General features: G+C 37.6%; 1 protein-coding gene across 1 annotated transcript in view; it reads right to left on the bottom strand.

Annotated features, from left to right (window-relative positions):
* Nucleotides 1-12,987, bottom strand: part of LOC113061818 (protein FAM214A-like) — a 31,511-nt gene extending 18,524 nt beyond the window's left edge. The window contains exon 1 of the mRNA XM_026231265.1: nt 12,206-12,987. Within this exon, the coding sequence (XP_026087050.1) occupies nt 12,206-12,317 (112 nt within the window). The 5' untranslated portion in view covers nt 12,318-12,987. The remainder of the gene's footprint in view (nt 1-12,205) is intronic.
* Nucleotides 12,988-13,759: the final 772 nt, after the last annotated feature.

Below are 13,759 nucleotides of genomic sequence, written 5' to 3'. Positions count from 1 at the left end.
TTAGATTCGTCTCTAAACTTTCCTGTCAGTTAAGCGAGGGCAGACTCCAGACTCACATAGCAACAAGCCCTGCGCTGTGATTGGACGGTGGCTTCCTGCCAAGCCGTGAATACAGTTTCCTGTCTGTGGGCCAGAGTGTGAGAAAGCGAACACACACTCTGTTTTGGAAAATGCAGAGGCTTTGTGTAGATGTTTGCAACCAATGGTTTCTGAATGTATACTTTTGAGCACGATATGTTAAACTCTTGGATGTGGGCTTGAGTGAACTGCCGAAAAAGCTCCCTAACTCATACAAACACACGACTGCAAACACACTAAGATTTATTGTGTTCATATAGTGAGCTGAAAACTATTTGTTCTCTAGCATAGCTATTTAACCTGAGCTTTTAATCATGTCTGCAAACAGTCATTGGGGGTGTTACATAAAGGGACCACATAATTTAATTTACATAATTGATTAACAGCCGGGACACAAAGAACCCGAAGACTTCCACTTAGAAGTGAAACAGAGGGAATCTTAAGAATATTACAGGAATAGTTTAATAGATGCCAATTCTGTCATCATTTACTCACCATTGGGTTATTCTAGACTCATATGATTTTTTTCCCTTTTTTGGAATACAAAAAGAGGTGTTTAACAAAATGTTTGTACTGTTCTCTTTAATTTACACTGACATTTGAAACAATTTTCACTCAGTAAATAAAAAATTTAAATATTGCAAACAAATGCCAAGCAATACAATGAATTAAACATGAAAAAGTTAAGTAGAAACAATAGTATTTTTTTATTGCACCATCAAGTGCCAAATGGACAAAAAAGCACCAGAAAAGTTGTATATGCTATAAAGCAGTGTAAACATCACTCCATCAGACCATTTCCTTTTGTATTCCCCGGAAGAAAGAGATTCATGCCATTAAGGTAAACAAATTATGGCGATTTCTTTTTTGGGTGAACTATCCTTTTAAGGGACAGAAAAATGTAAGCACATGTAATGGCCTTTTGCCAGGGCTATAACTGTCTCCACAATAGGCAGGAATCTGAAAAACAATCTTCCACCACAACATGTGACGGGTAACATATCTGAAAACAGCATCTGACTACATTTTAACTATATATTATATATTCCATCTGTTTTCAGAGATTAACCTCGAGTCAATGAGGCCAGCTGTGTTCATTGACATTTTTGTGAGAACTTCATTTTTACATTTTATTTTTAATATTTAGTGTTCCTGTAGCTCAACTGGTAGAGCATTGTGCTATCAAGCGCGAGGTTGTGGGTTCGATTCCCTGGGAACACATGATAGGTAAGAATTGATAGCCTGAAAGAACTGTAAGTCGCTTTGGATAAAAGCGTCTTCTAAATGCATAAATTTAATTAAATGTAATTAAATTTAATTTAAATTGAATACATTTAATTTTAAATTTAACTTGTTCATTCATTGAGTGTTTGAGTGGATGCATGACACTGTCATGTGAAAAAGTATAAGGGATAGAGCAAAAATGTTAGGTGAGAAAAAGACACTGTAGACAAGAGTCGCTTGTGTGAGATACCACAATGAATCATGTCTTTCATGCGCTGGGTATGTAACAGGATCAATCAACAACACACTTACTGGCAACAACAAAACCCAGACAAAAGAAAACACACAAAAGCTGTGGGCATGAGGCAAAGAGTGCCTGGGGAGAATGACACAGACATCATTGTGTGACTGATAAATGCATGGGGAGTGATGAAACTGCTGAATTCAGTTGAGTCGTTGGGTTGAGTAACCTAAACCCAAGTAAGACAACACTAGATTTGGACATTTTCTAAAGAGAATGTAAGTTATGGTAGCCTGTGAAAGCCAGGATGATCCTAAGCAGTTGCTGAGGTGCTCTAGGTGGTTGCTAGGTGTCTGTGTGAGTCGAAAATAATAATAACTCTGAACACATTCTTCTCCTTAAATGTGGTTTGGATCTCTGCTTCAAAGATATAAGGATAAAGCACCAAAAATTACAATGTCTTTATAAACTTTTTGAACTTTATGAACTTTTGGGTTTGGGGCTTTGCAAACTGTCAATTGTACTGGTTATATAATTGGTTATTATCATTACTTTCCACAGACTAGGAAACCTATGAAACCTCTTTAGATGGCTTAAAGATCCTGTTTAATGACTATCAGCAGTAGCAGCATGAGAAAATCTGATCTGTACAGCAGAGACCATGCAACACCGATGAAGCCCTGGAGTTTTGCAGGTCAAACATGCCCCAAATTAGACTGAGCTAAAAAAAATAAAAAAAAAAATAAAAAAAAAAGATACCCAAACAAACAAACAAAAAAAGATTCATGAACTCAACCCTCAAACTGCCTGCAGGACCCATAAATCACCAGTCTCCTTATACTGAGCTTTACAGCAGATCACACACACCTTTCCTCAGACACACATATGCTTCCTGCAGCTATGAAAAACAATTATTTGATTCCCTGTTGATTTTGTAGGTTTGCCCACTTATAGAGAAATTAAGGGTCTATAATTTTTATGGTAGGTTTATTTCAACAGACACAGACAGAATAATAATAATAAAAAAAAAAAAAAAAAAAAAAAACTTCTATAAAGGTTAGAAACTGATTTGCATTTCAGTGAGTGACATAAGTATTTGATCCACTACCAATTAGCAAGAATTCTGGCTCCCACAGTTTGGTTATTTTCCCATGTGGAACACAGATTAGTCCTGCAACTTTAAGAAGTTACTCCTAATGTCAGATCGTTAGGTGTATAAAACACCTGTCCACACAATCTGTATCTTCCATTCCAACCTCTCCCACCACCATGGGCAAAACCAAAGAGCTGTCAAAGGATGTCAGAAACAAGATTGTAGATCTGCACAAGGCTTGAGTGGACTACAAGGCAACCAGCAAGGAGCTTGGTGAGGAGACAACTGTTGGTGCGATTATTCAGAAATGGAAGAAATACAAAACAACCATCAATCGGCCTCGTTCAGGAGCTCCGTGCAAGATCTGGCCTCATGGGGGAAGAATGATCATGAGAAAGGTGAGGAATCAGCCCAGAACTACACGGGAGGAGCTTGTGAATGATCTCAACCAGTTAGGACCACAGTCACCAAAACATTGGTAACACACTACGCCACAATGGACTGAAATCCTGCAGTGCCCACAAAGTTCTCCTTCCCTCAGCTAGAACACTGAAGATGGGTCAGGGATGGGTCTTCAAGCATGAAAATGACCTGAAACATACCACCAAAGCAACAGAGGAGTGGCTCAAGAAGAAGCACATTAAGGTCATGGAGTGGCCTAGCCAGTCTCTAGACCTCAATTCTTTAGAAAATCTGTGGAGGGAGCTGAAACTTGGAGTTACCAAATGACAGCCAAGGAAATTTAAGGATTTAGAGAGAATCTGTAAAGAGGAGTGGACCACAATCCCTCCTGAGATGTGTGCAAACCTGGTGACAACTACAAAATATGTCTTCTGTGCTTGCCAACAAAGGGTTCCTGCACCAAGTACAAAGTCATGTTTTGCTTGGGGATCACTTATTTCACTCACTGAAATGCAATTAAATTTCTATCCTTCATATAATTTTTGATTGGTATTCTGTCAAATAAACCTACTCTAAAAATGACAGACCCTTCATTTATTTGTAAATGGGCAAACTTAAAAAACAAAATCTGCTCTTAAAACAACATCAAAAATCAAAACAAACTAGTCAAGATCAGTTTTGAAACTTGGTCAAAACTGGACTTTAAAAGGTCTTGGCTGTAAAGTCAACATGAAATGGCATTTGACCCATTTTACTTAGGTAGCGTAATAGAAACGGGATATTCAAATGCAAAAAAAAGTGCAGGGTGGGGGATGGTTTTATCCACTGGGAACTGACTGGATCATGGAAAGTTTCTACTTTTGAAAAAGCTTTTTGTCAAAGCATCTCAAAATATCCTAATGGCATGCAGTGATTTATTTTATTTAATTTTTTTCTCTAGTGTTATTTGCTAATATAGCAATTCTCTGGAAATGCACAAATGAATTCCAGGAAAATGTATCAAGGAAGTAAATATATTCAATTCGGATTTCATGTTGACTTAAGAAGCTGAGTAGTGAAGGACCTTAACTAAACCATTACATAAAATAATTAACAACCTATCTAATATTAAAGCCATAAAGCGCTGGGTCAGACATCTTATTTGTGCCAAAAACAGATATGACAATAAAACCTATTGGCTAAAACATATCCACATTTATGCTTTGTGTTGAAGCATCCTGCCATAACTTGGCATGCTTAAAGCGACCCATTGTCACAAGGGAGCATGTGTTTATATTTTCCATAGCCCCCGATCAGCTGATTGGAGTGAGTGTGTGTGTCACGGAGTATTTGAGATGCGGATAAACCAGGCCACCACTGCAACCGATCCTTGTCGTCAATAGCAACAGACTTAATGTAAACATTGTGACTCTGAACAGAGCTGTGCAGATCTGCTTTTACAATGTTTTGCAGGACTCACTTGCAGAAGATGATAATCTGTTTGTAATTTGAGAAAGAGGGGAAAGATATACACATTGGCCCACAGTGTGAGAGGAAAACAGCCAAGACAGTAAACCAAATGTGTGACAGTGATACTGAGGGATCACAACCTGTGTTCAGTGACGGGACAGATTTAGAGGTTTATATTTACAACAAAAAACTCAGCATAATCCTCCACTGAATCTCAGGACAGGACAGAGTTCATCATGATCATGTGAAAACAGACTCTAACTTTAACACCTGAAAACATCCTCTCCAGTCCGAGAGAAACATAAAACACAGCTCATTTCAAACTTTTGCTGACAGGCCCATTTAAACCAGATGCAGATTACTGGTGTCAGATAAATAAAAACATGCTAATATCATGATATCTTGTCCAAACATCATAACATGGCACTGCTTTGTTCTTTTCTGGAGAGGTATTTAGATTTCTGCTACAACACTCAACCACAAGCATTCTCCTAAATGATCCAAGTCCTCATTTGAGATAAAAGCTTATTGATTGATGAAACATAATGTTACCACAAATAAATAGATTTCTGCCATAGAGCCAATTAATTGTAACAGCACTTTTGTAATGTATTCCAATATTGGTCACCAATCATCAGAGTGTGAAAAACAATATGATACACGGTGTTACACATCTAGCCTTCACATGCATCGTTCTTCGCCATTGTTCACAGATAACCCATAATTCCACCTATGCATCCCAGAATTCCCAGCCCATGAGAAAAACATTAAACAAAAAAACAACTGTCCCATCTAGTTAAGTTGTAGCTTTATGCTTAAAGACATCATAATTAATACTGTAGTAGTAGTAAAGTATGAGTGTGTTATCATCTAACCCAGCAGGTCTAAGGCAATGTTTTATATTCACAAGAGCTCATCACAGATGAATTTCAGGATGCCTCAAAGACAACCTCACACTTTCTCTTAATATGCTCCCCCCATCTGTTTCACGCCAGCTTATTTCAAATGAGAGCACCAGAGGCGCAGCAGACGGTGGAAAATCTCATCGTAAACCAAAGATGTTTACCAAAAAGCGCTCATTGAGCTGAGAAATTAGCATTAAACTGATTATCTGCACCGCTTTTCAAAATACTGCTTTATTTAAATGCAGATGACACGTTCAGAAGATAATAAAGGGTTCGCTATGTTTTTCAGGTTAGTAAAAGGTTGAGAGCTTTTTAGGACCCCTGAAAGCAAATTGAAAGCAAAAATTAATCTATATGATTATGTAGTCCTAAAAAAAAGTTAACAAACAAACATGTGCACACTAAATGTGCAGTCTTTTCCCAAAATAGACAAAACAATATTGATTATCTTGTTTGCTTGGTTTTAAGCCTATAAGTTTTTGACCAACCAAATGCATTCTAGAATGACAATGTCCCTCCAATGAATACCTGACTTTAAATAGTAAGTGCAAGTAATACATATATATATATATATATATATATATATATATATATATATATATATATATATATATATATAGAAAAGGAAATTCTGGGATCTAAAATACTGGTAAGATATTGTGTGGAAAAGAAAGACAGTATATGATCATATCAGCACTGCTAAACAGTCATTAGGAAGTGCAACGGGCCCAACATTTCATGTTCTCAAAATCTATTAATGAGAGAACTAAAAAAAAATGCTAACAAAATGCCATTGCAAATGCAAATGAGACACCACTTCTTTTATTTGCATAGCTGCTCTTCTGTCCATTCAGGTCCTGCTAGCTCAGTCGAGGTGCTCAGGTGTGGTTGGGTCATGTTTACGTATACAGCTTGTACACGTTCCAATAATAGAAGTGCTCACAGTGAGTGTTTACATGAACAGAGAGAAAAGCCACAGGTCCAGATGGCCTCATCACTTCATGCTGGGTCTTCTGTGTGTGCAGCTATTTGAGTGAGAATACTGGTCTAGAAACAGATTGGCCTTTCCTGAACCTGCCCTTTAAGTGTTCAGAGTGAGCTGAACTAAGCCACATTGGTCATCACTAAAGATCACATCCAGACAGGAACTGATGTCATCACGCTTGTCTGCCCCTCAACTGAAAGAGCAAATGGTCATATGAAAGAGAGAGGTTACGCAAGTCTGCTGACTGCTTCCACATTTCAAGGACTGATGCAGTGGAGAACAGTACAAAATGCCTTACTTTGGTGAATCTCACAAAAACATCGCAATGTGGGAAGATTTGCATAATGCCGCCCAAGTGTTCATGCAAAGAAAGAAGGCATAACTTCTCACTGTTGCCGCTGCCATGTTGTGTTTCATTGTGAAAGTGAAGCTTCTTTGTTTGGCCTTCAAAAGAGGACACAACTAGAAATCAGTGGTTAAGTTGTGTCTGTAAAAACGTGACTTGTTTCAGAAAGGCGGGCCATAGAGGAGAAACAATAATGTACATTATGTGGAAAATATTTTTTTTTTTTTTGTTTTTTTTACCTTAAACCGCATAAGACATTGCATTACACCAAATACACAACATAAATGTTCTTTTTGGCAACATCATATGACCCCTTTAAGGTAAAAATGAATGTTGAAAAATACTTCTGGAAATAATGCCATGGAAAAGGGAGCAGGCACTGTTGCACTAATGGTAGCCCAGCCCCAAACTCATGCCATTGGTTGAGCCAATGCTGCTATCTCATGCTGCTCAAACCAACAGATTACAATTTTGCTTTGTGCAAAAATTATATTTTCTAAATCACATAAATTCACAATTTAAAACATATAATGGTTCTGCTTTTTTATGCAAAATATAAATGTATTTTGATTTTTGGTTAGCATGTGTCTTGGACAAGTTTTCTAAATGTCGATTTGTTGTGTATCCATTGACTTCAAGTGAAATCTTCCTATAAGCATTTCAAACAGCCTGTTGCTCTAACAAAGGATTTTAAACGTACAATATGGAATTTTTGGCCACCAGGGGTCACTCAATCAAAATAATAACATAAGACGTACTTTGATGACGTCGGGAAAGAGCGTAGGCTCATGGAAGTTGTTGTTCATTGGAACACGCGCTCTGTCGCTCCCTATCATTCCTCACTCATTCTAACAGTCACGTCTTTCCGAACGGCGAGATGGTTTCAACGGAAACAACATAAACAAACGCTACTGCGCATGAGCGCTTTTGTGGACCTAACTTAACTTCCGGTAGACTTCCAAATAGAATCAATAACAACAGCCAAGTCCCTCTAGAGTAGATATTTTTTGATAACAAACAAAATGTTTGCTGCGTGGATCAGGCGGACTTAATGAAAATGCAAATTGATTATTTGCCAACAGGAGATGTTTTAAAGCATAGACATAAAGTGCAAGAAATAGAGGTTTCCCCAGTAACAGCTGTAAACGAAACAGGGCTGGTACGCTCACACGCTGCTTTATCAGGCATATAATATGCAAGTCTTTCTTCAGAAATACAGCGATATAAAAACACCTGTGCCTCGTTTTGATATTTAAACATATAAATGTAAGGAATTATTATTATTATTAAACGCGCAGTAAGTAACGTTACTCGTGTTTATTCAATGAAGCCTTTTTGAAAAAAGATCAGTTTCAAAATTGTGGCGAGTCTCCAAAAATAAATAAATGTATGGCAGCACAACCACCCGAGCCAAACTTCAGTCTACTCATCACCTTGAATTTAACTGCGTTTTTAAAAGGCACCGCAGCCAGACCGATATACACAACACAGACCGGAAGTTAACTTAGATCCAGGCGCGTGCGCCCGATGAAACCGTCATATGAATTATGAGACCCCATCAAATCAATATTTCATCTAGCTAGTAGTAATATATGTAAAAATAAAACACGGTCGCCTTTCGTTAATAATTATAATTACGTTATACTATGATATCGAAGAAGTTAGAGATCTGCATTTGAAGCTACTTTATTCAGCTAGATATAGAACAAATGTAGATTTACATGAGAGCTAGTCCGTCTGTGTTTTACACAAGACATCATCGTTTCACAAAATATACGGATAGATACAGTTAGATGAATGGATGCATACCTGTTTATCAGAATGCAAGCGAGTTCTGCATCTCTCTGTAGTTTCAGCTTGTCACGAAGCTCTCTCTATCTTGGAAATGCAACTCCAATATTTACCCGTGTCTTGTTGCTTCTCTTGTCCCAAAACCATCTCGGGTCATTTATTTCACCCGTGCGTTTGCACTTCAAAGAACGTGCAGGCAAAGCATAATCATCCATAACTAAGTTATTGATTGAGGTTTAAATACGAATATAAACAATATAAATATAAAATAAAATAGTCTCGATCAAGGGTACTACTTTTTCTTCTTCGTCTCGTCTTTGTTTCTGTTCACCTTTGTATTTGGCGGTTCCGCAGGAAGTTAGATAAACTAGAGGGGTCAAAGTTTATATGACGCCATAGAGGGGCGACAAAACGGAAACAAAGAAACGTGCCGTGTCTTCTAATTAAACTATAATTTTCTCCGGATTTGAAAGTTCGTGGAAACTGTCGGGATGATGTAAGTACACAACTAAAAAATATATATAACATAGATATAGTGATTTCTGCTATTTTTAAAGCAGAAAAATTACATATTGCGCCTTTAAGCCTGGGGTGTGTTTCTCAAAAGCATCGTTATCTAACTATGAACGCAAGTTCCACTGAATGTCTATTGGTAATGACGAACTTGCAACTAGTGTTGTCAAAAAATGTAAATATCACGGTACCAGGTTTCTTTAAGTACCGGTGGTACCGAGTATCCGGTCAACGTGGTTCTTGACACATACATCGCAATGATTTCCGCGAAGCAGAAAACGTGGATATAATCTCAAAATCCAGTCATGAAAATGAAACTTACATATTAATATGGGCAGTCACGGAATTTGTCTAAGTTAGCATAAATTAATCAAATCAAATCTCCATATGCACCAGTTTCTGTAAATTTTACGGCACAAAAGTTGGTTGAATTCTGAATCCTGCATGTTCTGCGTGTCTCTGTGTGAATGAATGAATGGCAGAGACGTGTGGGTTTGTTTACTCCATAGACTGAAGCGCACGACGCTTGCAGTCATTTCAGCATCTGCCATCTCAATGGGGTCATAAATACATAAACAACATCACCAGAAATCACTTCTGAGTCACTTTACAAGCATTTTACCGTTTCATTTGTGTAAAACCAGTGTCAATTTAAAGGTATTCAAGGCAACCCGTCAAAATAAGTTCATGTTTACATAAAGGCATTGTGCTAGAAATATTACTATTATTTAGTAGAATGTATTTGATACTGCTACTGTTGAAAAAAATTTATAAAACTATTTTTTTTAAGAATTAATTTTAATAGCAAATCCCCTTTATTTACCCAAAAAATAAAATGTGTTAAAATGTAATTAATTAAAAGAAATTAAATTTGGGTGAAACTTTTTTACTGTTTTTCATAATTATATTACTTGTAGAAAAACTTTAAACAAAATTGTGAATAAGTATAAAAAATGGCATTGGTTTTATTTTTAGTGAAAAAAAGTTTTTTTATTTTTGTGTTTTGCTTTGGTACCGAAATTGGTACAGAGAACCGTGGATTTTCACTGGTATCGGTACCGAATACTGAAATTTTGGTACCGTGACAACACTACTTGCAACCATAGGTGCTTTCGGGAAACAGACCACTGGTTGGTTATAATCTAAGCCCTGGTAAGGCAAAACAAAGACGCAAACTAGCAACCATTAACACAACTAATTTCCCACTGCATACACACATCCCCGCTCCGCCCAGCTCTGGGGAATCTGTGTCATAATCAACAGCTGTTCGACTTCAAGGCAAGACACTTTGAATTCTCCCAGCTGACTGTAGCAGGCCTGCTCCAACTGGTTATTCCAGAACTCTGACAAAACTGTGACATCATTAATTCTTCACAGAACATGTTTCCACATGGCCTTCACAACTCAAAGTTCCTGGATCTACAAGCAGCTCTCCACATCATGATATCATGGATAAAAAAACTTTTATATCACACATACACAAAAAAATAAATCTCAGGATGCCCAACTGAATAATTTTATGGGTGTATTGAAAGTAGCTGCATACCATTAAGCTCTCACATGAGATGGAATGTATTTTAATAAATAATAACCCACCGAAGAAATTCTGTCACTCAGTTTCATGTTTTCCGAAATCTGCACAACTTTCTCAGAAAATAAATAAAAATATCTCAAGATCCATACTGTTGAGCAAAGATTAAAAAAAAAGGAGTTTGTTTACAAGTCAAACAAGAAATGTTTATTGGTGTCCAGACAAATTGATTTTCAGCTGCGATAGAGTCCAGAGGAAGCAACGTGATCCTGTTAAATGTCTGAGCTTATTCCGAGGGCCACCCTAATGCCCGAGACAAGAGAGAATCTAAGAAACCCCTGCTCAAAACAGCACTTTTAAAAAAGGAAGCTCTCGAATGACATATTCTGAATATAGAACAAGTTTGGTGCATTGTTTTAAGTTCCAGCATAAAAACGAAAGAAAGCACGAGAGCATGCTGGTGGAAGTGAACAACCTGCTATTTCCATCAGTGGAACAGTATGTCCCAAATAACAATAGCACAGAAGGGATGTCATATGTCCACAACAGTCTTTTGACGGTAATCAACTCTCACTCTAAGAACCAGACAGACAAAGAGGTCTCTAATCCATGAGGAGAAATCCAATAGTGGGTAATGACTCTGAAGACATATAAGCAAAGCAGCCAAATCATTCCATTATTATTATTTTTTTAACAAACTTATGTTCCAACAAAAATATATCTGGCTAGTCAGGCCTGTTTATTTGCTATTGTAAATTGGCAGCTTTGGCCGTGGCACTAGGGGCAAACCACAGTCAGAGGGGCCAAATTACATCCAAACATGTCTTCAGCCTGTCCAAACATGGTAACTGAGAACCAAATGTACAACAGTTAGATGGTCTATCATCTAGACATAGTTAGACATGGTAGCCATCTTAAAATGTGCCATTACATTTCAAAAATTTGGTCACAAGTGTAACGCTTGTCACTTTTTCAGCTGTTCATTCCTGAGTTATTTCCTTCTGAAGACTTAAAAAATCTGTATAATAACTGACATAATATTTCTGCTCTAAACAAATACCCCCCCCCCCTTCTCAAAAAAACAAAACAAAACAAAAAAAACAAGTCTGTATCCAACAAATACAAGCCCATATCCAAATAAACATATAGCCAACCAAAACACACATGTACACAAATAAAAAAAATTGTTATCAACATAAACCCCAAAACAAACATGTACCTAAAAATACAAACTGTTCTTACCAAAACAAACATATGTGCAACAAATATAAATATTTTCCTGCCAAAGACATCAACATGTAACAAAGTAAAGTTACATCGAGTGCATTACGTTACAATAACTGTAGTGAAAATAGGGCACGCTTTTTTAATAGAGTGGACCATTCTAAACAGTGTTGGGAGAAGTGTGTGTGTGTTACAACATACAGCACACACAGCTGATCTAGGACGCTTTCTTCCGTTCAGAAAGCGACGGCCAAAGCTTTGAAAATGACAAGACAGTGTTGCAATGTGTCATCTGAATATTATAAAAGCACATGCATGAAACAAACATACTGCAGCGCCGTGACGTCAGGGGCCACATACCGATGACATTCAAACATTCATGTAATCACGCATTTTTTTCTCCTTATTATTATTTAATTTTACCTCTGTCAGGTTTCATGTTCGTCACAGACACCGTGATCCCCTCCAGGATGTCTGCGGTCCGTCTTCCGTCTTCAGATCTTGGTTTAGACTTTAAAACTCGTCCCTTAGACATCGGTTAGCTATCGATCTGGCATTCAGCCATTCGGATATTAATGATCTGAGCTGTAAGATCAATCGTAGATCTATACGCCACTGTATGTTAAAGTCCGGCGGTCTGATGAACTAATCCATCAAAACAATAGCGGTCTATCTAAATAAACATGCGATCTCTCGTCTCGATCTAGCTAAATATCCCAAAGCTCCGCTGCATGTCGCCTCATTGCCGATGCCAAACGAGCTCCAGTGCCAACACACCAGTCTCTCAAGTGCCACTGATCTGCTCAAATTAAAGCCACATGAGACGCATCGGTATCCCCCGGATCATCGTCACCACAGACCTACAGACTCAGACACTAACAAAGAACCACCAACATCATCTCCTCCAGATTGGAGAAATGCTATGTGGCTGTGATGAGTCTGACTTCAGCCAACAAAAAGTGCCTCATAGCTCTAAACCCCCTCCTCGACCGCTTGAACATAAACCCTCCCCATAAAAACAACGCTGGTGACGAAAGACTAAACGCACTAGTTCAGCAAACTAACTACATGAATCAATGACAAACTACAACACTAGGTTTTTGAGCTGTCTAAACGATATCTCGGAGATTAAATGCTCAGCAGGGACAAAGCTCATATACTCATATTCTTTCTCTCTCTCTCTCTCTCTCTCTCTCTCTCTCTCTCTGCTTGTCAAAACAAATGCAGGTCAGGAGGACATCGTCATGTGTCCCAACAACAGCTTGTCCCGCCCCTAGACTTCACGTCACTTCCGCCCCGCGGTCACTGAACTGGTAACCGCGGCATCGCGTGCACACTTTTAGCTTTCTGGCGGCCAACTTCTCTGAGTTAAAACGTTTTAATGCAAAATGTGGCTATTCTGCATTAACCCCGTAAGAAAAATGAAATAAAACTCAGATAATTTAAAAGTTTATTTTAGGCTACCTTTACACAAAAATATAAGTGAGATCTAAAAATCTGCATATGTGATTTATGTTTTGTATCATTTGATACATGAGACTTTAATGGCCCATAGTAGAGTGATATAGTGAGGATACCCTTACAAAAAAAAAAGAAAAAAAATTAAATAAATATTTGGATGTCTAGGCTACTTAGAATTCATTAAGTAGCTAAACTTAAAAATAAAATAAAAAGAAAACCAGGACCTGCAAGGACGTGCAAGTGCGTATGACAAAATAAAGGCAAATAAAATAGCAAAAAGTTCAGCACACCATGACACACATTTTGCTAATTACACTCAAGAAGAAATGTGAAATGCATTTTCCAAGTATATTTTATGTAAGTAGGCTACTTACTTCTTCTAAATTGTTCTAGTAGTATACTTGTATACACTTGCCTGGGACTAAATTGTTTAGAAAACAATCTGAAGTGTACCAATAGTAAATTTTGAGCTAGGATAGGCCTAGTGCTTCTTTAGTATTGCAACTATAATTGTAG

The sequence above is a fragment of the Carassius auratus genome, chromosome 43 (assembly GCF_003368295.1).
Source record: "Carassius auratus strain Wakin chromosome 43, ASM336829v1, whole genome shotgun sequence".
Classification (NCBI taxonomy): domain Eukaryota; kingdom Metazoa; phylum Chordata; class Actinopteri; order Cypriniformes; family Cyprinidae; genus Carassius; species Carassius auratus.
Note: the sequence above shows the minus strand (reverse complement) of the source record. Positions and strands in the feature narration are given on the sequence as shown.